This window comes from Jaculus jaculus, chromosome 2 (assembly GCF_020740685.1).
Source record: "Jaculus jaculus isolate mJacJac1 chromosome 2, mJacJac1.mat.Y.cur, whole genome shotgun sequence".
In the NCBI taxonomy this organism is placed as follows: Eukaryota; Metazoa; Chordata; class Mammalia; order Rodentia; family Dipodidae; genus Jaculus; species Jaculus jaculus.
In genome coordinates this window covers 161,137,684-161,163,018 of record NC_059103.1, presented here as the reverse complement: position 1 = coordinate 161,163,018, position 25,335 = coordinate 161,137,684, and the positions used below count along the sequence as shown (strand labels likewise).

The 25,335-nt window shown below is 37.5% G+C and overlaps 1 protein-coding gene across 1 annotated transcript in view; it reads right to left on the bottom strand.

Moving 5' to 3' along the window:
• Positions 1-25,335, bottom strand: part of Necab1 (N-terminal EF-hand calcium binding protein 1) — a 165,603-nt gene that overhangs the window by 80,239 nt on the left and 60,029 nt on the right. Inside the window, exon 4 of the mRNA XM_004656924.2 lies at positions 930-955. Within this exon, the coding sequence (XP_004656981.1) occupies positions 930-955 (26 nt within the window). The remainder of the gene's footprint in view (positions 1-929; positions 956-25,335) is intronic.

Genomic DNA, 25,335 nt, shown 5'->3' with positions numbered 1-25,335 from the left:
TTGGAAATTGTACAAGCTCAGAGTTGATGATAATCTTATTTAGTTCAATAATTGCTTTGAAACCTTGTATTCTGCCACTTTATTCTGACATCATATCTCTAGGTATTGCTCCAGCAGTTTATGAAATTGAAGGTCACCAGTCTTAAAATATCTTTGGTGATGATTTTGATAAACTCTACAATATTAAGAATTATAAGATATGCAGGAAATAAGTGTGCTTCCAATTAGGAGTTATAGAAAAACATCCCCATCTCCATTAAAATGTTTCAAATTGCCTAGACAATAAGATCAAACTTGAGCAAAGGTGCTATTTCATAAATGTGTATCAAAATGCAAAATATAAAATATCCCCATAATCAGGGAAATATGTCTGCTTCAATTTGAGTGGTCTCATAATGCTCTACTTTTCAATTTCAGATATATTTTCTTTTCCATATTTGTAATCTCTTACTTCTGTTCCCAAACACAAAGATAACAGAAATAAATGGAGAAGTCATTAGACTAGGTGTTGGAAAAGACTCCCCTTTTTCCACCTGAAGCATTTGTTTTCAAAGTGGCATTTAAAATTCTGTAATGGTTTAGGCAGTTATGGGACATAATTATTTTTACATTTCAAAGATACAGATTTGTGAAATACTAGTGGGTTGGACACAAGAAGAAAACAATGCTGCTATAGTAAACTAATGGAGAGTTAGCTCTTATGAATCTAATGCTTTGATTACAGTAGCAATTTTTTCATGACCAAAATTAATGAGGCCCAACTCTTTAAGCAAAATACACAATTAAGAAAAACTCATAAATAAAGATAAATCTCTGAAGACCTTCACTGAGCTTTTACTTTGTTCTAGAGCTTTTAATTCCAAGGTTTATAGAAATATATCAGACATTTTACTTCTAAAAAGAGTACTGTTTGATGCCTAAAAACTTACCACATAGTTCTTCTGTGTCAAGATTGCTGAAAAAAAAATGAGAAAAGAGATATTACGTTTTTTAAAATTTTTTCATTTTACTTGTTTTCTCTGCTGAGGATTGAACCCAGAGCACCTCAAACATGGTAAGAAAGTGATATACATCTGTGTTACTGCTGTAGACCTTTATTTAAGTTTTCAAATGTTAAAAAGTTTCCATTTAATTCATATCATTGTATGCAGATAACATATTTCTCATAAGTTCTACATTATTTAGGTAGTCATATGCTACTAAAAATGACTCTATCAGATTCTGTCTTTAGACAACTAGTTCCATATTTGTGCTTTTCTTCCTCAAACTCTACAGAAATAATAAATAATAGCAAAGAATATAAACTCTGGGGCCAGAATGGCTGAGTTCAAGCCTTGACTATTTGTGGTCCCAAGTACTTTTTCTTATTAAGTTTGCATCTCTGTCTCAAGATATGGATAATCATAATTTCTACTTCACAGTGTTTACCTGAGTTGGCACACATAAACCATTTAAAAGTATCACTGCTACAAAGTGGTCATTTAAAAAAATGGTAACTATCATGTTACTCAAGGTTGGTAAAACTGTTAAAACTTTTACACCTAAATTCAAAGTTAGAGTTGTTTCATTCAAATGATTTCTTAAGCATAATAAGAATTACATAATTCATTGAGTATATGCAAGAGAAAAGCATTACTATTATGAAGACAAATACAAAATACCTAGAGAAGAACTGAGTAATATAATTCTTATGAGAAGTATAATGCCATTAACCAAGGAAATTATATAAGAGGAATTAAAATATAGTTCAGTATTAGCTAAAAATCAAAATAATTACATCACAGCAGAAAGGAAAAATTTCAAAATATCCAGTGCTAAATGAAAATTTAATGATTTAGTTGATATTTTCATGTTATATATATAAGGCTTAAAGAAAACAGGAATAGAAATAAACCTCTGAAGATAATTGTCACATATATTAAAATCAACTGCTAATATCAGCTTGTAAATCTCTGTAAAGGTGTCATATAAAGATTCAGTCTAAATAACTTTCCTCAGCCAGTCTTCTTTACTAAAGATTCCTGAACAGGAGAAACAGTGGTAAAACATTCCATTACCAGCTCCATCACTCCTTTGTTATATAATCTTAAACTCAAGATTTCATTATATGACACTTAATATTCAGTCTTGGATAACTGGTATCTCCACACTTCAATGACTCTTTTGGAAATGAAACTATTTTCCCAGATGGGTGGTCTTCATTGTTGTTGGTTTTAGTTCACTGATTTTCATGTGTTGATCCAAGAAACACTTATTACTAGCTTATATGTTACTCTAAGTGCCACTGATACATGGCATTGCAAAGTTGATAGTCAAATGAATGTATTCAATGTCTAATCTGGGCCAGTTACTCTTCATGAAGTGTATAAACTAATGGGTAGGCAAGACCAAGGGGCTAGGGAGCTGGAGAGATGCATTTGCACTTCTGCTTGATTTATATTTAATTATAAACTTTAAAAAAATTTCTTTCAGTGGTTTGCAGAGATGACTTAGTGGTTCAAAGAACTCACTTGCAAATCCTGATGTCCCAGTTTAATGCAAAAATACATACATAAAGCCAGATGCACAACGTGGCACATGCATCTGGAGTTATTTATTATTTATTTATTTATTTATTTATTTATTTATTTATTTATTTATTTATTTATTTATTTTTTACAGCAGCAGGAGGCCCTAGTGGTCCTTTATTCATTCTCTGTCTGTGTTTCTCGCTCTCCCAAAACAAATAAGAAAATATTAAAAATTAAAAAAAATAGTAGTTCCCTGCACCTGAGGGTGTGCAGGCAGACACAAACCTCTGGCTGTATCATTATACCTGATATAAAGCTATATTACAATGCCATAGTAAGAAATATGCCATGGTACTGGAATAAAAACAGAAACATAGACCAATGGAACAGAATTGAAGATCCATTAGCTCAAGTAACTACAACTACTCAATCTTTGACAAAGATGCCAATAATCTAGACTAGTAAAAAGACAGTATCTTCATCAAATGATGTCAGACAAATTGAATAACCAGATGCAGAAAAATGAAATTAGACACACTCATTTCTCAATATACCCAAATCAAGTCCAAATGGATTAAAGACATCAGTATAAGACCTGAAACTCTTTTACTCCTAGAAGAAAAAATAGGAAGCACATTCCACATTAGGACTGGGGAAAGACTCCTAAACAAAACCCCAGTAGCCCAGGAAATTAAACAAACACTCAATGCATGGGATCTCATGAAGGTAAAAAGCTTTTGTCAGACAAACATACCATAAGCAGAGACAATAGATTACCTGCCTAATGGAAGAAAATTTTTGCCAGCTATACCACTGACAGTAGCCTAATATCTAGAATCTACAAAGAACACAATAAAAAAATCAAACAACCTGCTCTAAAATTGGGGCAGAGAACTTAATAGGGAGTTCTCAGAGGAAGAAATACAAACTGCAAACACACACTTAAGAAAATGTTCAACATCCCTAACCCTTGGGGAAATGCAAATCAAAACAACTATGTGATTCTACCTTACCCCAGTAAGGTTAGCAAGCATTAAGAAATCAAATGAAAACAAATGTTGGTGAGGATGCAGTGAAATAGGAACCTTCATTCACTATTGGTGGAAATGTAAACTGGCACAACTACTAAGGAAATCAATATGGAGATTCCTGAAAAGGATGAATATAGAATTGCCAACAGTCCCTGTTATTCCCTTACTGGGCACTCACCCTCAAAGACCCATGCGTCAGTACAGAGATATTTGCTCAATCCTGTTAATAGCTGCTCAATTCATAATAGCTAAGAACTGGAATCAATCCAGGTGCCCATCATTGGATGAATGGATAACTAAGATGTGGGATATCTACTTGATGGAATTCTACTCAGCAGTACAAAAAAAAAAAAAAGACACAATGCAATTTGTAGAAAAATGATTGAACGTGGAACAGATCATACTAAGTGAACTTACACAATCACAGAAAGAGGAACATCACATGGTCTCACTCATCTGAGGTTCCTATCCTGGATCAGCCCAAGTTGCTGACATATCTGACTCGCATTGCAAGGCTTGGACAATAGGAAGGTTAGGGCTTGAGGAGAGGGGTAGGATGGGGAAGGACATGAAACTGAACCCAAATTGAACTGGTACCATAGAATCCTATATTCTGGAGATTAGACTAAAAGGTTGACCCTCACCAGGACCTTAGGGGGAAGCAGCTGTAAAGAAGAGCCCTGGAGAGCGTGGAATGAAGCGTAACCTTAAATTTATATTGCTTCTCTTTCTTTCTTTCTTTCTTTCTTTCTTTCTTTCTTTCTTTCTTTCTTTCTTTCTTTCTTTCTTTCTTTCTTCCTTCCTTCCTTCCTCCCTCCCTCCCTTCCTTCCTTTCTCTCTCTCTCTCTCTCTCTTTCTTTTGTTCATTCATTCATTCTTTCTTTCTCTCTTTCTTTATCTTTTCCCTTGGCTCTTGCCTGTAACTCCCAGTACCAGGTTTCAGTTAAGACCCACAATGAGCTGTTGATTGGAGAGACCTACAAGGTCCCCCCAAACAAGACAGACTTCTGTCAGAGAACTTGACTATGTAACAGAGGTAAAGACCCTACTGCTGAAAACACCACAGGTTGTTGGCACAGAACATGAAGAGGCCTTGCTAAAACCCAAATAGTGCCAGCCCCTGGCAGTTAGATCATCCAGTGCCAGAAGGTGCTATACAAGATACCAAGGGAAAGTGGCTAACATCTGTCTGAGCAACTTGAGGTCTAAGCTACTCAGAAGCAAACAACCTGACTTGATGCTCATAGAACTGCAATAGTGGCACACTGCCACGGTGAGTATCCAGCTGCTCTTTGATTGACTAACAGATCCACTCAGTGGAGAGAAACCCATATCTGGAACTGGGAAACAAGTCAGAATCATATCCAGACAATGATTTTGCTCTCTAATATCAAGTTCCCACTAATCTTGGACTATAAAAGGGACTATACCCATTGAATTCCCTCTAAATTAATACTGCTTATACCATTTAACCTGTGCTGACTTCACTCTTTCTTGCAGAATCTACTTCTTTTTTTTAGACAGAAATGGGACTTGAAGAGATAAACAACCTGTCACACTTCAGCTCAACATGAGCTGAAATCACAGAGGAATTGGGGAGATGAGGAAGAGTGCTGCTTTCTTGGTGAACCTGACATCAGCACAAGGATGAAGGAGATAGACACTGACACTCAACATCTACCAAAGCAGAGATACAGAGGATCCTAAGAGGCCATCACCTAAGTAAACTTAAAATACACCCAATATGGCTCAAGGGACTTTGAGGAAGAGGGGGTGGAAAGATTGTTAGAGCCACAAGTTGGGACATTATACACATTATACACAGAGACCTCCACAATACATGACCCACAATCTCCATGGGGTTGACCTGCATCCCCAAGGAGGATGGCTTCTTTGGAAAATGGGCAGGGATGGGCTGGAGAGATGGCTTAGTGGTTAAGCACTTGCCTGTGAAGCCTAAGGACCCTAGTTCAAGGCTCGATTCCCCAGGACCCACGTTAGCCAGATGCACAAGGGGGCGCACACATCTGGAGTTCATTTGCAGTGGCTGGAGCCCCTGGAGCACCCATTCTCTCTCTCTGCCTTTCTCTCTGTGTCTTGTTCTCAAATAAATAAATAAAAAATGAACAAAAAAAAAGAAAGAAAATGGGCAGGGAAGAGTGAAAGGATGGTACCAACATGTGTTGTTTACACAGTAAGTATGTCCACATCTAATAAAAGTAAATTAAAAAAATTAAATTAAATTAAAAAATAAAAAATTACTTTTGTATCTATTTATAATATTAAATTTTAATACACTTATATATCAGCAATTCTATGAACCTATATTTGGACTATAAACCTTTCTATAAACTATAAACCCATTCTCTTGTAAGATATATTCCTTGAAAGCACTTTCCACCTTTTCAGATCTTCCATGGCAGCCAAGAAGAGAGTATAGTATAGTCATTAACAATTCTGTTTACTAATGACAGGCAGAAATGGGAAGAGGAGCAAAAAATAAAATATGTATGTGAACAGTTTTGAGCTATAATCAATAAAACCTTAAAATGTTCATGATTCGTTACTCAGACTATTTGTAATGCCATTGTAAACATTTCTTTCTCCTTAAAATACATGCTTTTCCCCTGAGATCTTAGTGGATTTTTAATAGAACTCCTGTCTTAAACATTAAAGAGCACTTTATTTTGTATTTATTTTCGTCAGAATGGTTCACAGGTTCATGATCAGATTTATTTTGAATTTCTGAAAGAATGAACAGCCCCAGTGTATTATTGAAAATTAAATTATTTGGAATATAGCAGAAATATAGCAGTTCAGAACAATGTGCAACATAATAGCCCTGCTTGTTCCTGACTAACAGGCCTTGTTTGTCAAGAGCTGCATGGTGCCCGTGGCCTCAAACAGGCCTGTATTCAGTTGTTCTGTGCTCTGCTACTAGTGGTAGGTAGTAAGACATGATTCTCTTTCCAGTGTAATTCACAACGATGAATTATAGTAGAACTGATGTCACATGAGATCTATTCTGTCCTGTTGTAACATGGGGTTTAAAGAAATAGTAAGCTATAGATAAGTCTGGAGTATATCTTATACTGTGTAAAAAGGTTTCCATGATTTTTTCATGTTTATAAGCAAAAAAAACCTCACAATATTACTTAACAATGCTATAATATTAAGCTGAGGGAGAAAAAGAGTACAGCAGATGAGGAAGGAGAGTCAAATGAAAAGAAAGAATGCTACTAGGGCTGGAGAGATGGCTTAGCGGTTAAGTGCTTGCCTGTGAAGCCTAAGGACCCCGGTTCGAGGCTCAGTTCCCCAGGTCCCACGTTAGCCAGATGCACAAGGGGGCGCACGCGTCTGGAGTTCGCTTGCAGAGGCTGGAAGCCCTGGCATGCCCATTCTCTCTCTCTCCCTCTATCTGTCTTTCTCTCTGTGTTTGTCACTCTCAAATAAATAAATAAAAATTAAAAAAAAATAAAAAAAAGAAAGACTGCTACTAAATTGCAGATATGTGATTATCGAAACAAGACCAAAGGGATGTCACTGGAGTAGTACATCCTCATTAAGTTGCCAGAGAAGGGAAAGATTGTGGATATTCATTGCAACATGATGGACACAGCTAAAAAAAATGAAGAAGAAGAAAGTAAAAGTTCATTGGATGAATAGCTGAGTAAATTATGTTTTAGTATAGATTCACATAATGCATGCAAAGTTCTTAATAGTTTGAACTATCAGGAAAACAAGCAGCCATGGTCATGAGCCTCTTTGCTCAGATGCTGGGAGTTTGGGCAGGTTCACTCTCCATTACCAACTTTTCAAATAAGTGTTGCTGCAATTATTAGATTTCTCCCTTAATGGGAAAAATAAACTTTGTGGTTAACATGAATGAAACCAGAAGAAGTAGGAAGGATAACATGTAGTAAAGCTTAATATTGCTTTGTTCATGATACTTAACTGCATGGTGTAGGTTGTATTCAATCTGTCTGGCTGGACTCAGAACTCAGTTTTCCCCAAGTATACCACTTCAACATTTTAAATATAATAATACTGACAAAACAGACATAATGTCACACCATTCATTTAAAATGCTGAGATACTTGAAGCAGTTTTGACTTTACTCTTCTGTGTTGGGCACTCTAAATTCTAATGAATACATACTTACATCCTAACAAATATGTTTATTATGCAGAAAAGAGAGGATATTGGGGATATGCAGTCTGATCTCTGGTGGTAATCCAAGTTACCCAGCTCTCAATTCAAGTTTGCTAACTCAAAACAATTTTATATTCAGGTTAACATTCTTTGAAATATTTTTTCTACAAATTTTGATGCATTCTGGCTCATAGACAAAAGGAAAAAAATTGTGACTTTCTTACCAAATGACCATTTTAAATCTCTTTGCTGCTTCTATCCTCATTCCTTTGTAGTCTTTTTTTTTAATTAACATTTCCACATATTATTTATCTTTGCTGGAATCTCTAAATCCCAGGTACTTTCCTAATGTTTTATTAAGCTTCTGAATCATTATCCACCAGTCTGAACATTCTTGCTGAAAGAATCTTTTTCCCTTTCTGTTGGCAGAATGGAATGTAACAGTGTAGACACTATACAAATCAACATGGAGGTTCTTAAAATCTAAAATAAGAATGGTCATATCTAGACTTAACTTAATTTCTTCTGGGTATATACCCAAAGGTCTCCAAGTAATACATCAAGAGATGCTTGGGCATCCTTGTTTATGGTAGCAATATATACAACAGCAAAGTTATGGAATCAACCTATGTACCTATCAACAGATGAATGCATGAAAAAGAAAATGTGACAGATAGACTAATGGAGTTTTATTCCACCACAAAGAATAAAATTATGCAACTTGCAGAAAAAATATATGCAGCTGGAGAACATATTAAGAAAAATCAGCCAGACTCAGAAAGACAAATATCACATATTTTATCTCATTTGTGAATCTCTGATTTTATATAGACCCATAAAATCAACTTTAAATGTATATGATGAAAGTATAAGTGAGGGCTTTGGATATGGCTCAGCAGGTAAGAGTGCTTGCTGTGCAAGCATGAGGGCATGAGTTTTGCACCCACATAAAAATCTGGACCTGAAGCTGGGCATGGTGGTGCACATCTTTAATCACAGCACTTGGGATGCAGAGGTAGGAGAATCACCAGGAGTTTGAGGCTACATAGTGAATTCCAGGTAAGCCTGGGATAGCTTGAAACCCTACCTTGAAAAGAAATCTGCACCTGACCATGGACTCCTATAACCACTATTCTGCAGAGGTGGAGGGAGACAGGAGACAGGGTCTCACTAGTCATCCAGTATGACTGAACATAGCAACTCTGCATTAAGAGAAACTCACGTCGTTAAGAGAAACAATGGAGAGGAGTGACAGAGAAAGAAACCTGATGTTCTCTGGCATTCACACAGTATGAACCCATATTTGCACACAATGCATATACTATACATATATAACCATATGATGCATATTATACCCCCCCTTAACTCATTAGGAATGAAGCTAACTGGGAAACAAAGGGGTGCAGTTGTAGGAGAATCAGGGAAGACTATGGTAGGTGAAAATGAACAAAATACATGATATACTTAAATGACAATCTTTATTAAATTCATCTTTATGCACAATGACTATACACCAATAAAAATAGTAAAATTAAAGTTAAAAAGAAATGAATAGAAAAGGAAAATACTGCTAGATTTCTTAACAGCCAGTTAAATTTGGCTTACAAACATAGTTACTTCTCAACAGAACTTGAAGCAAGGAGAATCTGATTCAGAGAGCAACATGCTCTTTTGTGTGGATGGAATTATTGTAGCAACGGCTACATTGGTTTATGGGAAGATGCAGCCATCACTGTGTTCGTCATTTCATAGTCTACCACAATATTTATCTCAGGGCACACGTGTTGAGGTAGACCAGGCACCCCAAACAAGAAAGTACTAATGAAGACCAATACAGGAAAACTAGATGAATAAGAGTATATATATTTTTTCTATACCATTGAATTCCATGAAATATATTTTCAGCTGATCATATAAGAATCAGATTAGACAATGAGCTTTTGATCAGAGAGACCTACCAGGTTTCCTAAAAGACAGACATATTTCTGTCCGAGTTCTTGATGACCCACCAAAGGTTAGTGGTAAGACCCTACTGCTGAAGACAGCATATGCAGTTGACATGTAAAATGGAATGACAGAGCTGGAAGCTAGAAGAGAGTCAGTCCCCAGACAGTCAGCACATCTAGTGCCAGAAAGTTCTACATGGGCGACTGGGGGAAAATGACCAATATCTGCCCAAGCAACTCATGGTCTAACCTACTTAGTAGCAAATAGCCTGTTGTGATGCCCACACAAGTCCAATAGTGGCACACAGCCATGGTGGGGAACCAACTTCTCTTAATTTTGCTTACTGATCCCCTCAGTGGTACAGGACCCATAAGTGGAGCTGGGAAACAAGTCAGAACCATACCCAAACATAAGCCCACTCTCCAATATCAAGCTACCATCAATCATGGGGTACAAGAGGGCCTACACCTATCAAACTCTCTATCAAAAAAGTAATTGTTATCTCAATTTTCCGGGTGCCAATTTACTCTCCGTTGGAGAATCTGCTTCTCTTTTTCAAATAGATGCAGATCATAAGGAGAGAGCTGCCCCAACATACCCCAAAAGGGGCCCAATGAAACTAAGGACAGTTGGCGAAACAAGCAAGTGTGATGTTTTCCTGATGAACTAGATACCAGCACAAAGGGGAAGGAGACCAACACAGAGAAAATTCTACTTCTATCATATCAGAGAGCCAGAGCCCCACAGGCCCCTAACACCTCATCACTGAAGCAGACCAAAAATAAACCCAACATGGCTCAGGGAAATTTTGTGGAAGAGGGGGAGGAAAGAATGTCAGAGCCGCATGCTGGGTCATGATATGCAGAGACATCTATCTTACCCATAAACTGTGGGCTAACTCCACAATGCACAACCCATATACCTCAACAAGGAGGGGCGAAAGGGGAGGGGTAGGTCATGGGTGAGCCTAATAATGGTACCAAACTGACAGCATTTGCTGAATACAAAACTAATTGAAAAAAAAATGTATAATTTAATAAGTGGAGAAAAATAAAATATATTTTAAAAAAAGAATCAGATTAAAAGCAGGAGGATAGAGCCAATTGTGGGAAAAGCTGAGACTTATGAATGGAGGCCCCCTTGCATTAGAAGATGTTACAAATACCAGTAAAACTGAGCTGAGTTCTATGACTGTAGAGAATTTCACCTCAAGGAATATGGGAACATTATAGACATTGGGGCACAAGACTGTAAGAGCAGATGTTATTCAGATATTCTCACAGGCAGGTACCAATTATTTTAATCACTAGAGTCTCTGCATATTCATTTGAACAGCAGGGTGTAGGACAGGTAAAGACCTTGCTTCTTTGGTATGGGGATATTATAGAGATTATCAAATAGGGACTTTGAACATGATATTAGGTGAGAAAGCCAGTGTCAGCACAAGAGAGATTGGTTCTGATCATCAGGATAAGTACCCAGCTATAAGACACAATGTGGCTTGATGGGTTTCATAATAAGAGTAAATCCTGGTATGTATTCTGTGATGACCATAGTTATTCCTGAAACCCAGAGGACATATGAGTCACAGGCTAAATGGTCCAAGTACACGGAGAAGGGAGCTACAGAGACTTTATTCAGACAAAATGGACACCCCAGTTGGTTGACAGTGTGGACTATGGATCCCATAAACACAGAAGTGATCTTCCTACATTCTTTGTTGTTTCTCCTTTTAAAGAATTGTGGGAATTGTACAGACTATTGGAAAACTCATGTGCAAAGCAATAAACCTTCTTCACACCAAGACCCATAAAAATCACTCCACTTTTCACACATGAACACAATTTCTTATACATGAGAGACAAACTTGAATTAGAAATAACATAGTTCTTATGCTAAAAGTTGCTCATTTAGGGATGGAGAGATGGCTTAGCAGTTAAGGTGCTTGCCTGTGAAGCCTAAGGACTCACGTTCAATTTTCCAGGTCCCACATAAGCCAACACACAGTGATGCAAGTGTGCAAGGTCACACATGTACAAAAGGAGGTGTATGCATCTAGAGTTCAAATGCAGTGGCTGAGGCCTGGCACACCAATTTTCTCTGTTACTCTTGCTCTCTCACATAAAAAGTTGCTCATTTACTCAATCATGACATATTAACTAAAATTCTGTGTACATTTTAGTGGACTGACTTGTATCCCACACCCCCATCAAAGGATTTTCTTAATCTTAGGCTTAATATGCAACATAGGGATTTATTATAGATATGATCAAGTTACAATGAGGTCATGCTGCTTTAGTATGTGCCCTAATTCATGACTTTCTCTCTGTATAAAGACAGGGGGATGTAGATCCAGAGACACATACACAGGGAGAAGAAGGACATTAAAAGAGGCAGGCAGAGACTGCAATTGTGTTGTCACAAGCCAAGCAATCCCAGTGGTCTCTAAGCAGAAGTTAGAAAGAATATATTTCTCCCTTGAGTACTTTGGAAAAAGCATGGTCCAGCTAGATATTTATGTTCTACTTCCAGCATAAAGAGCTATTAGAAAAGAAATACCTGTTTATGGCATTTGCCATGTCAGCTCTGAAAAACCACAGTTAGGTAGATTGCTATGTGTTGTGGGAGAGTTGATCAGCCATATACACAAAATAGCATCCTTGTTTTGGGTTGTGTGTTATCTCACTGTCCTTTGTGCAATTGACAATCTAAACAGCTGGTTAAAAAGTTCAAAGTTGGGCTGGAGAGATGGCTTAGCAGTTAAGCGCTTGCCTGTGAAGCCTAAGGACCCCAGTTCGAGGCTTGGTTCCCCAGGTCCCACTTTAGCCAGATGCACAAGGGGGCTCACGCGTCTGGAGTTCATTTGCAGAGGCTAGAAGCCCTGGCGCGCCCATTCTCTCTCTCTCCCTCTATCTGTCTTTCTCTCTGTGTCTGTTGCTCTCAAATAAATAAATAAAATGTTTAAAAAAAAAGTTCAAAGTTGCTATACTTACTGTATTAGACCAAGTAAAGTTTAGGGATTCAACAATGAATTCAATAATGAAAACTCATAATACCCTACAGAGTCAATTATGGGGGAAATATGAACAAATAGAATCCCAAGGACTTGATGACCCAAACCTTGAGTAATGTTAAGTCATTTGTTTGAAGTCACACTTCCAACAAGTTTTAGGGCCAATATCCAAACCCAGTTCTGGTGATCTGAAATTCTTCTTATAGTCTCATATAGGAAATCAAACTTCAGGATAGATATTTGGAGTCAGTAGTCTAAGGGGTGCTCAAGCCACAGGAGTAAGCTATGTAGTAATGAAGAAGGAGCAATGGAAATTTTTTTCACTGGGGCTGTTCATGCCACAACATCATGTCTTCAGACTTACTAAGGTTAGTATAGTGAACTCTCTGATTTTCTTGGCATCCATGGAACCACAAACTATCCCAGAGTTGGGAGTAGGTGTTATTAACTGGATAAACTAATACCGAATAGCGTAACTGGCACTAGGGACTCTGAAACTTCTCTGTTGATTGTTGATATCTATAGAAAACGTAATGATGTTCTTTTAGATTGAATCCACCATCTCAGACACAAGTGGGGGGAGAAGGATTGCAAAGTTGTATAAATGGCCAGAAGTTGGGTAGCTGTGAGAGTTCAGAACATTGAAGAAAAGGAACAGTAAGGCCTGAAGAACAATTGTGATTCACATGTAGTCCCTTTGGCAGTTTTTGAAACAATAGTTTCAATTCTTCTCTGATATTTGGAGCCTTGGAAATACCAGTGGAATATACTCATGGCTGAGAAATGAGGCATGAAAATAGCTAAACACAATGTCTGCATCTTAATGAGCATAAAGCCAAAACAAGTATAGCCAAGGCATAAAAAAGCAGAGAAAGATTTATTGCTTGGTGTTACTTATGAGCAAAACAAGCCCATCAGTTAAGCAGTATATTCCTGTGTATACTTAGTTTGAAATCCTAGTTTAAGAAAGAAAGAAAAATGACAGATTTTTAGGCATGCTTAGCTTATAGTCATGGAACACATACTTAAGAGATCCAAGAAGTGCACAAGCATGCCTTTGGCTATGCTCAGCTTGAATCATAAAGTTTAGCTGGAAATCAAGCAAAGGATACTATGAAAGTGTATTTATATAGGAGCTTGCCACTAAAGGTGCTGCCTCTCGTAGACTAGATATAAGGTATGACTAATAAGAACAAGGGAGCGAGGCAGGTTTAGACTCTTACCTCTGAAGGCATGAGACTAAAAATATACAGAGAAAGAGGCACTAATTTGAGGAAAGGGCAATAGAGAGACCATGGGATATGAGGAACCTGAAACAGACATGTAGCTCAGAAGAGGCCTATTTCTTTCTGAATTTATTTTTCTCAAGACAAAAAACTAATTTGTTTGTACTTTAGCCTGTTTTCTAGATTTGAGGTTTCTAAATCTGGCAAAGCATAAGAAACACCTGGGGAATTTATGTATATATATTTCCCCTTCAGAGATTATGCTTCAGAAATTCAAGGTGAGGCTCAAGAATTTCTTAATAACATAAAAGGAGATATTATTCTTCAGCCTCTACCTCTCAACACTATCACTCTGCACTCTCTCAAGGCAAATAAAGCATTTCCTAGCAATTGAACATAATCTGTAAAGAATATTTGCTGCACTGTATGTGGCAGCTTAAATTCATTATAATTATATACTCTGTGTTAATCTCAGTTTAATAATAATATACACAATAATATACTCTGTTACTTCTCTGTTGAGCTCCATGGAGACCTCATGTTCAGAGTCAGACAAAACCTGCTTATTTAAAAGGTCAGTCTCTAAGTGACAATAAATATTTGACCTTGCGGCTCTATAAGCAAGCATTATGCCTACCAGAGACACCTGGCTTTTATGAAATTCCTCCTAAGGACTTGTATAACAGAACATGGTATCTCTTCCCCTAGAGTTTGCTATCCCCATTTCTTCAGGTACCAATTGCTGGCACTAATTCTTACATCTTTGATCTCAGGTTCTGTCTTCTCTCAGACTCTGGTCTAGCTTGTGTGACCACAGTTTGAGCTTTGCCACTTGAATATTATGCTAACATTTACACAAGCACCCCCCCTCCTTAATGTAAGAGTCACATGGAGAGCTTGTTAAGACAGAGGTTCCTTGGCCCCACTACCAGAGCTTCTCCATTGGTGGATTTCTCTCAAGCTTCCCTTGCTACTGCTGCTAACTCCAGAAACACAGTTTAAGCAGCAGTGATTGACACTTCAACAGGTGCATAGGTGCTCACCTTTTTTTTAAAAAAAATATTTTTTTAAAATTTTTGGCTCAAGTAGAAGCACCACTTGTCAGACTGCACATCTCCTGCCTCAGTTGCAATCATTCACCCATAGCCTGTCAGAGAGGACCGTCTTTTTCTTTTTTCTTTTTTGTTGTTATTTTTATTTATTTTAGAGTGACAGACAGAGAAAGAGGCAGAGATAGAGAGAGAGAATGGATGCGCCAGGGCCTCCAGCCACTGCAAACAAACTCCAGATGCGTGCACCCCCTTGTGCATCTGGCTAATGTGGGTCCTGGGGAATCGAGCCTCGAACCGGGGTCCTTAGGCTTCATAGGCAAGCGCTTAAATGCTAAGCCATCTCTCCAGCCCAGTCCTTTTTCTTTTTTCTGAGGTAGTTTCTCACTCTAGCCCAGGCTGACCTATTTACTATGTAATCTCAGGCTGGCCTCCAACTCAGCAATCCTCTCACCTCTGCCTCCTGAGGGCTGGGACTAAAGGTGTGTGCCACCAGACCTGGCCAGAGAGAATCTTCTTAAGCCAGAAGTCAAGATGGAGTTTTCTGTAAGGCTTTGATGCTGAGCAGCATGCTAGGAGCAAGGTTAAACATTGCATCTTGATAGTTTAACCTGTTTAAAAGTTGTAGTTGAGGCTAGTAAAATGTCACTTAAGGAAATTCTTTCATAATGTTATTTCACATTCAGAAAGCAAAAACAAGTAGTCTGAGTTTATAGTTGCACAGTAAGTTGGTAGTAGAGAGGTAGCAGACAGAAACAAGGAAAAAAAAAATTACCAGACACTATTTTATCAATATGGGCTATCCAGCTGCTAAAGCAGAAAATAATAGAAAACTTTAGCTTATCACTGCTGTTGTAACTCTGTGAGGAATTTTGAGCTCTAATTGGCTGATTGACAGCTATTTTCTTCCAGAGATGACAAAGCTGTTCCAGGGATGCTGTCCTCAGAGGACAAATAACATACGACTCTGTGAACCCACCCTCTGCTTCTTTTCTGTTTGCACCATACCTCCCACCCGACCTGCATCAGCTTCCAGTAACTGCTGGGGAGCTCCTCTCCTTTCACTTTTCTCATTATCTTCCTTTCTCTTTTTCTACTTCCACTTCCCATACATCTTGTTTATTATGAGAAAACATATTTTAAGGTGCAGTGGATCTCTCTTACTTGTTTTACTCACTCCCTTCTTCTAGTTTTCTGAAACACCATCTATCTGTCCTTGGGTAGTTTGCTCTCAACTATGTGGAACTGCTGATCATAGTATCCAGATGGTATTTTTATGCCATTATGACAGCATATCTGATATAAACAACTTAAAAGGAAGGGAGATTTGATAATAACTCCTGGTTTCAGGAGTTCAGCCCATCATAGGAGGAAGGGCATGCTAGAGCAGATGAGCTTGTACAATGGCTGGGTGGTAAGAGACAGTAAGAACACTGGCACTAGTGAGCTTGTTTCTTCACCCCATTTTACTCCATCCAAGCCACCCACATTCATGCCAGGTCATCTCCTCCTAGCTAATTCTTTGTAAATGACCTTCTATACACACTCAGTTACTAATCTTTTAGGCACTTCAATCCAATCATGTTGACAATGGACAATAACCTCTGCATAACTTCCAATTAATTCTACTTCAGCCCAGCATACCGTGGCTGCAGGTTTATGCACAACACAGAAGTGTTCTTTTTCCCTGGTTGTGAGAAGGGGTGTCAAATTGGGCACATTACAGTTGTAAGGTCTGTTGAGTACTCCTTTGTTATTTTATGTATGGTCCCAAGAGAAGGACTCCTGTCACCTCTGAAGTGGCTGAGGTAAGATGATATAAACATTTCTCCCTGTAAATCCATTCTCCATCTGCCCCCACATGACAGAAATAAGTCTGTCATAGAAAAGAACAATTCTAAGTGAAAAGCTATGAGAGAGAGGTAAGCAAGGGAATGGGGCAGAATTAATGTAAAATAGGAAAGGTGGCATTGGCAACTCCAAGTCCTTGAATCTCTGTGACAAGCTTTCCATTTTCTCTACTTCAGGAAATCAGTGATCTGCTCACCTCACTTCTCTCCTACTCAAGCTATTTTGAGTTTAACTTGAATCACATGTGACTGAAAGAAGGCTGACTTAAACAGAAAATTCATAACCAACAAGAGTACTACTGAAGGAAAAATTACTCTTTCCTTCATGGGGGTCATTATACTTGGTTTAGCTGCGTCTATTGTTTGGCATTTAAGTTCCTCCTTCATTTTTTTTCCTTTTCCTCTGTAGAGATCCTTTTCTACCTGGAGCTTTTCAGGGGCTCAAACATCTCCCAAGCAGAGCAGCTCAAAATCTATGGTGAAGGATCAATAGCTTAGATCCTCAATGTCTGCTAGACTAATATTTTTGTAGAAACCATAAAAATGCAAGAATAGATTATGTACTTGGATGTCCTAGTGGTAACAGATTGCTCTAAATTGGTCTCTAAAAAATTCTCATGTTTTCTGTTTAGCTCATAGTAGATAGGGTTACTGTAGCCGGACTGGTATAACAGCAGCCCAGACTTCGAGTAACACCCGTATGGATAGTGGCTGCAATTCACGTGGGTTTTGATACTCCTGCTCTGAATTATTTCTGAGTAGTGTCATTTGCATCAGCACAATGCAGAATAAAATCTTGTTCTTATCTCTGGGTCTGCCATGAATAGCTTCCATCTCTATTGTCTAATCTAAAATGACTGGGTTTTAAAGACCAATTTTAACTAAAAAGTGAAAAGTTAATGGCCCTGTTGTTAAAGACTTAGAAAGTAATATCAAGAAGGCAGATAGAAATATTCTCCCATCCTTTTACAATTTAATGTAGCTACTAAATAAAATAGTCTGAAATAGCACCATGTGAAAATGCTTCACTAATAAAGAGCTTCCGTAAAATGGATGGATGGAAAAAATGAATGGCAGAAAACTGCACACAATTTTGTGAACATACAAAAAGCATCAGAAAATTGTCCTAATTTGAAAGCTTGATATAATTAGGAGTGTTTAAATCTTTTCAAAATTATGAAAAGAACTAAGAAATGAAAAGATTGCTTTGGTGAGCAGGAAAAGGAGAGATTTTGAGCATTTTTATGCTTTTTATTTTCATATAATGAAAAATGGCTATGTAGAATTCTGAATCTGGCACTCGTCATAAAATACTTGATTTTTCTTTCTCCTGATATTTCCAAGATTCAATCTTGTGGCTTATTTCAAATATCAGTTTCCTTTGGGAACTCAATCTTTGTCACCATGCATGCAATATAAGAAAGGCAAATAAAACATCACAGAAATTGTCCAATATGTAGCAGGGAAAAAAAAGCAATTTTCAGTAAGAAATAAATTCTTCCTTTTTGCTCTTTCTTTTAAAAGAAGTATCACGTTTTCACTTCCATCCACCTGAGTTCTTGTAGTGGGTACAAGGGCAATGGAGAATTCCCCGGTGCGCATACTTTTGGCAGTTATTGGATAAAGACAAGGTAATAACACTAAAGCACTGCTAAGGTTTAAGAGTACAGTATGACAATTATAAAGGAAGGAGAGGGAAATTACTACTTGTTTATCTCAGCTTCCTTATAGACTAACAGTAAATGTTCAGAAATGTCAGAAACTGTATGTGAATTGGAGATGAGGATCTAAGAAAAACACTGTGTGACAACACTGTGGAATTTGTGTATATTTATATCTCAAATGATCAGTGAAGTTTTACTTATTGATTTATTTACTTAAAATCTTTCTGGATTGTGATGTTATATTTTAAAAAGTCAGTCCTAGGATGGAAAGATGGCTTAGAAGTTAAGGTGCTTTCCTGCTATACCGAGGGATTGACTCCCCCAAACCCACATAAGCCAAATGAACATGGTGATGCATGTATCTGGTGTACTCTTGAAGTGGCTAGAGGCCCTGGCATGCCCATTTTCTCTCTCTCTCTCTCAAATAAATCAATAAAAATATTTTTAAAAAACCAGCCTCAAAGAAAAGCCACATAAATTCAAACATAAATACAAATGACTGCATACACGTTTAACAATATATTTCTTCAACAGTCTGTACATTACCTTCCATGACTATAAATGGACCTGTCTTATTGGTTTTCTTCACAAAGTACCTCATGTTACTAAGGTTTCTAAAATAAAATATTTTATTTGTATTCACCATTGCCATTGATAATTGTGTTTTCATCACCAAACAGTGTACCTGTCTGCTAGAACAAGGAGCAAATATACATGGTATAGTATTCAAAAGGTAACATCACCTTCAGTAAAATGTCTGTTTTCCTCCCATTATATCTACCTCAAAGTTTGGAGCTTTTATTCCAAGTGTCACTAGATAATTATCCTTCATCAGATAAAGAAGAATCCTTAGTTATGTGCCATACCTTTTCATTACCCTTAACTTTAAGGAATGGCTACCTGTCATCTGCATGGGAGAGTGTGACAAGTCTATTTTAACTAGTAATCTGTACATAAGAAAAAGATGATAAAAGCATGAGGTTCTCTTTAGTCTTTATATTTTACTATGTCCCAAGAAAACTCTTCATGCCTACTTGTTTTTACAAAATCTAAGTAGAAAATGGAAAGATGGAACTGTGCATCATCGTTGCTAGTCCTGTTGGATCATCTTAAAGGAGAAAAGATTCTGATTATAAGGAGTACCAAATAGATCAACTTGATCTTGGCTGCTTCAAGACTATCTAGAGAAATTTCAGGGGTATGTCTTAAATTTTTCTTTCATATATACATAGTTCTAACTAAGACCATATATGAAAAAACTCTGAGGATCCAGTTACGTTGGTATTTGATTGCTATTGAATGTTACCTTAAATTGAAAATAAAGCAATTTGTAGAACCACTAGGGCTAATGATATCTTAGGATAATGAAAATTTTACTAACAGCCTTATGACTTATTAATGAGTATAAGATCTGACAGAAAAATTATCCCTTGATGTTCAATTAAAAAAATCCTATCTACCCTAAAGGCTTCACTCTTCACTGAAGAGATATTTGCTCAACCATGTTTATAGCTGCTCAATTCACAATAGCTGCTTTCACAACTCATAACCTACCACTCCATGGTGAATTCCCAGAATGCCACTGATAAGAGCCCTCAGAGGAATGGGGTAGGGAGGAGAGCTGTGATGGTACCAACACATGATGTGTCCATACAAAGTTTCTAGTTAATTAAAAATAAACACATACATAAATAAATAATTTTCAATAATCCCAAAGAAGCTGAGGGGGAAGCATGCCTGTATTCCCTGCACTTAAGAGATAGAGGCAGCAGAATCAAGAATTTAAAGTTGTTGTTGGTTACATAGAGAGTTTGAGGATCTTTCTCAAAAAAATATAAAAATGGACTAAACTAAACTAAAAACTTCCCCAAGAAGCTCAAAGGATAAACTTCAATTATTTCTCTCACATCAATGGGCATCTTTCTACCTCCATACCTCATTTCTTATTCCTTCTTGTACCTGGGGAAGCTCCTCCCCCTCAGCAATTATCTAACCCCCTGGTCCCACTTGAGTCAGTTATGATTCTGTCTACCAGAAGTTAGCATGGAACAGCTGGAGGAAAGACAGTCCTGCAAAAGTATAACTTTTCTCATTTCAGAAGCCAGTAAGAAATAGTAGGTTTCTAGGTTATCCCCAATTTTTGTTGAATTTGGCTAAGAAAACACAGATTCTTTCAACCTGTTCTTATGTTTGATAATTTTCTACAATGACACACAGAACTCAGGAAACCAGTTAACTTATTATTATAGACATATATTTCAGGAACACTCAAGTGGAAATTTCACAGAGTAATGTATGGAGATTGCATAGTTTCCATGCCCTATCCTGATGTCCGCCTCCCTTGGAAATGCAGAATCCCCATGTAGTCACCAACCTGGAAGTTCTCTGAACTCCATTTGATTAGGAGTTCTAGGAAAGCCTCTATTTTAGAAATTATTACTGATATCGTTGACCATTGTTTATTGAGGCAATCTCCAACCATTCTCCCCTACCTGGAGTCTTGGGCTAAAATCTCTTCCCTGTGATCTCACGGTGGTGCCTCTGACAGCCAACTCCCATTTTTCTGGAATCCTTCCTTGTTATTAACCCCAGCATGCTTGAAAGAGGGTTGTTCTGGATATCAAAAGATCATACTCTCACCTGTATCTCTCAGGATATGCTGAAAGGTTTCAGAACTCTGTTCTAGGAACCTTGAATGAAAACCCAATATAAATTTCTTATCATTCTACAAGATCATGAAGAATTTATGATTTAAATGGAAGGAGATTTTAATATACTAAAAAGACACAGACATAGGCAAAGCACTACAATCCCTACCTTTTCTATTTCTGAATCCAGCTTTCTTCCTGCCCACAAGGTCAGTGAAGCTATGCTGTTTCCCATGGCTCTCTGTACATGTGCTGCACACTGCTCAGCATTTTGTGTTCTGGACAACTGATGTTTTCTAACAGTGATTTGTCTTCCTCTTCTCTCTAGGCTGCTATCTGTTCTGGACTGTGGGCTCTCCAGGCTTCTCTGCCATTAAGTCCACTCACCCTCTTCATTCCTAAGTTTTCTTTCTGCTTTTCATTAATTTTACTGACTGTATATATAAGATAAAACTGGGAAAATAAGGTGTACATAGCCATTTGTAAATCATGGAAATGAATACAAATGCACATTGCTGTCAATAACATAGTCTTTGACTTCTAAAAAACTTCATCAGTAATACTATTACTTTGCCTTAAAAAAAAAAACATGAAACCAAATAAGACAGTTTCCTTACCTTTCACCTTATACGTTTTTCTCTTAGCCCTATAATTTCACTTTTCCAAACCTACCTTTTCATCTTCCTCTCTCTGTTTCTTGTGGACAACCAAAAGATATTTAAGGGATTTAAAATTAATTTCTAAATTATCTGATGGATTAAATTCAGTTATTTTCTTCTTAGTAATTTTTGGCATCTTAAAGTAGTGTTAGACTATAGTACGTTATCTTTCTGACTTGGACAATTCAAGTACAAAAGGAAATAATTTTATTATAAAAATGGAAATTATAAGCCCAATGACTAACTAAAGCAATTTAAAGTTTTATTAGAAATAATAGTGTAGATAATCAAAATACACTGACTATTTTTTTTTTGTAAAATTTTTATTTATTTATTTATTTGAGAGAGACAGACACAGAGAGAAAGACAGATAGAGAGAGAGAGAGAATGGGCGCGCCAGGGCTTCCAGCCTCTGCAAACGAACTCCAGATGCGTGCGCCCCCTTGTGCATCTGGCTAACGTGGGACCTGGGGAACCGAGCCTCGAACCGGGGTCCTTAGGCTTCACAGGCAAGCGCTTAACCGCTAAGCCATCTCTCCAGCCCAGCACTGACTATTTTCTAATCTTCTGTGGTAATGATACTAAATTAGGAAAATCATTAAAACTAGTTTCTTTTTAAAGCTCTTGGTTTATCTTATTTTGGACAGTTCCACATATAATAAACACTCAATAATAACTGGAGAATGATTAGAAATAACAAAAACAATAAAGCTTATTTATTGTGTGGTAAAGTTTTGTTACTGAATATACTTAAAATTAAAGTTCCACCTGTGAACCTTTTGCTCTAAAAGTCTGATTTTAAAACACTTAATGATGTAGTTCTTGGAGCTTGTAGAACTATCACACTTTCATCAAAATAGAGATCAAGTAAAGTTCACAGATTAAATCTATTATGACATAATTACTGCAGTTTCCATCTTGATGACAATAACATGCCTATAATTTTTTTTAATTTCTTCTTGAAGTAATAAAGAGGCAGTGAAATAGTTGGTTCTGTAATTTTAATATGATAGCCATTTTATGAGAACAAGAAGCCAGAGAAAACATTACATATCACTGTCCAAAATATGGCTCTCTGCTCTGGTAACATGTGCACCCCAAATAAGATACCTGTTAAAATGCAAGGAGTCTTTGGTAGTGGTGGGGAGGGAGTTGTTCCAGTGCTAAAAGGTTGTCTTATGTAACACACTTGAAAATGAAACATCTTGGCTATCTTCAGGGAACATTAAAGCTGCCACGAAGATAATTAGGTATCATTCTGTGGTAATTAAGGATATTCCACTTTTATTCACTTAACCCAGCTAGCTCCCTGATTCACAGACTTTAGTATGAACCAGGTGGCCCTTTATTTTGTAAAACCCTGTGCTATAACGGCCAGTCCCAGAAGATGCACTGCTCTGCTGACTTTTAAAATTTGCTCAGAAAATATACTTTAAAAATTAAAAGTGAAGATGACAGGAGACTCATCAGGAGACTGAGTACAGTCAGTGTCCTCAATGTGTGTGTACTTTGTTCAATCAGTGTGAACCCTGACATCAAAAGAGACTGACTTGTGCTGAATAAGAGGGAATATTCTGACAGGTGTCCTCTGACTAGAAATGACACCAGCCCTTTCCCAACTCTCAAACTTAGCAGTACCCACCTTCTTGTAGTTTTGGACTTGTTAACTTTTATACTCATGAGCCAATTATTTAAAACACATCTCTTCCCATATAGGCACAATCTCAATGTTATTGACTTTTGAATTTCAAAATTTAGTAAAATACAACCAAGTAAGCAAATGTTCCAATCTTCCAACTAAAGGGCTGCAAGAGTAGAAGAGAGAGAGACAAGGATACAAAGAGAGGTCTGATTCAAGGGAAACTCTGTCCCTCACATGGTCTTCACCTAAAGCAAGTCCATAAGGTAGAAACAGTCATGGAGATGGAGCTGCAGGTGGTATAACTCCAGAGTTTAGATATAGTGACAAGACAATATGGAACATCTGGCAATAGGGGGCATATGTACCCATTTATGTAAAAACAACTGTGTTCTCCATGGGCATGATGTGGTATGAAGGGCAAAGAGTAGACTGTCTGCATAGTGGGTCTGGGTAGGAAGATCTAAGAGAACTTTCCAGAGTTACTTTAATCAAGAGCTGGTTTTAAAAGACTATAAGAACTCATAGAAGGTGGGAGTACCAGAGAGATGGGAGGCCCAAGAAAGGCAGGAGGATAAGAACAAATAATGTATAGAGCTGCCTGAGCTACTGTGAAAGCTCAGGTAGGAATGAAGATAGCACTGTAGATGCATGGTGGGGAGCTGAGCACAGATACAGAAAAGTGTGCTGCCTGTCCCATGGTTTTGCATGAGATAATAATCCAGACTTGTACAAATATCCAAGCATGTATGAGAGCAACCTGGAATCAACTCCTATTAAATTATCACTCTGTACTTATGCTATATGTGTTATAGAGGAAAGTAGAAATGTTATAGAGGGAAAACTTTTATATTTTTTATTGCCCCTGAGTCTCATGGACTGCTATATTAGAAATAAAATCTCAGAATAACATAAAGGAAAGAAGGAGGGAGGAATACATAACAGCGTTTCTCACCTAGGCTCAGTCAGTTTTGATTTTTGAAGTAATATTGCCTCTTTAAACTCATTTACTTAAATGTAAAATAAATGATTTAAACTAGAAATTTCCTTCCCAAGCAAGGCTTTTCTCTTCCTTGGTCTACCCTGTCCATAGTCTATAAATATAAAGGGAATCATCCATATAGTAGAAAGTTCTGATGTTCATCTGGATTTTGTATGTGTTCATTTCTAGCCCACGGCCAAGGGTGAGTAGACATCTATCTGTTTAGGTGAAATGAAGCAAATCCCAGAAGTTTGTGTGGACATTGACCTTGTAGTCTTACCATCTACTTACATCTCAGTACTCTGGTGAGCATACAGTCACAATTCTAGTAATAAACTACAGGCCTGTGGGGAAGCACTAATGAAATGCATTTCTGTGCTACATGCCAGACTACCCTGAAAATCTTCCATTCGTAACCCTGCGAATCACAGCTGCTTTCAGAAGTTGAAGAAAAGAACAGAAAGAAAAGCACAAAGAGACGTTTCCCTTTCTCTAAGAAAGGATGTAACCTTAACCCTGTGGCCTATCACTGAGGAAAGACATGAGTAATTATTCTAACCAAAGGAGTGATGCTGGAAGGACTGCACACCTGTGGAGCAAACTTTGCCAGTTCTATCAATTCTTGTTGTTACAGTCCAAGGCACCCTGCCCTAGCAACTACAATCACCCTCCACCATAATCTTACATTATCCACATCAAGGTGAATTAAACTCATAACACACCTGAAAGACCCTGTCCTGAGAGCTAATGAGAAAGACAATAAAGGAGCCCTCTGCTCATATAAATGGCAGCGTTATCTTGGTACTCTGAAGGGTTTTAGAAAAACCTCTGAGTGCAGGTAAAAAGAAGCCTTGAGGATCCACAGTGAAGGGCTAGACAGCCCAGCACTCATTTAAAGAGCAAAGATCTCTAAGAGACAAACTGTTCCAGCCCCCACAAAACAAACAGGGAACAGCCACCAATAA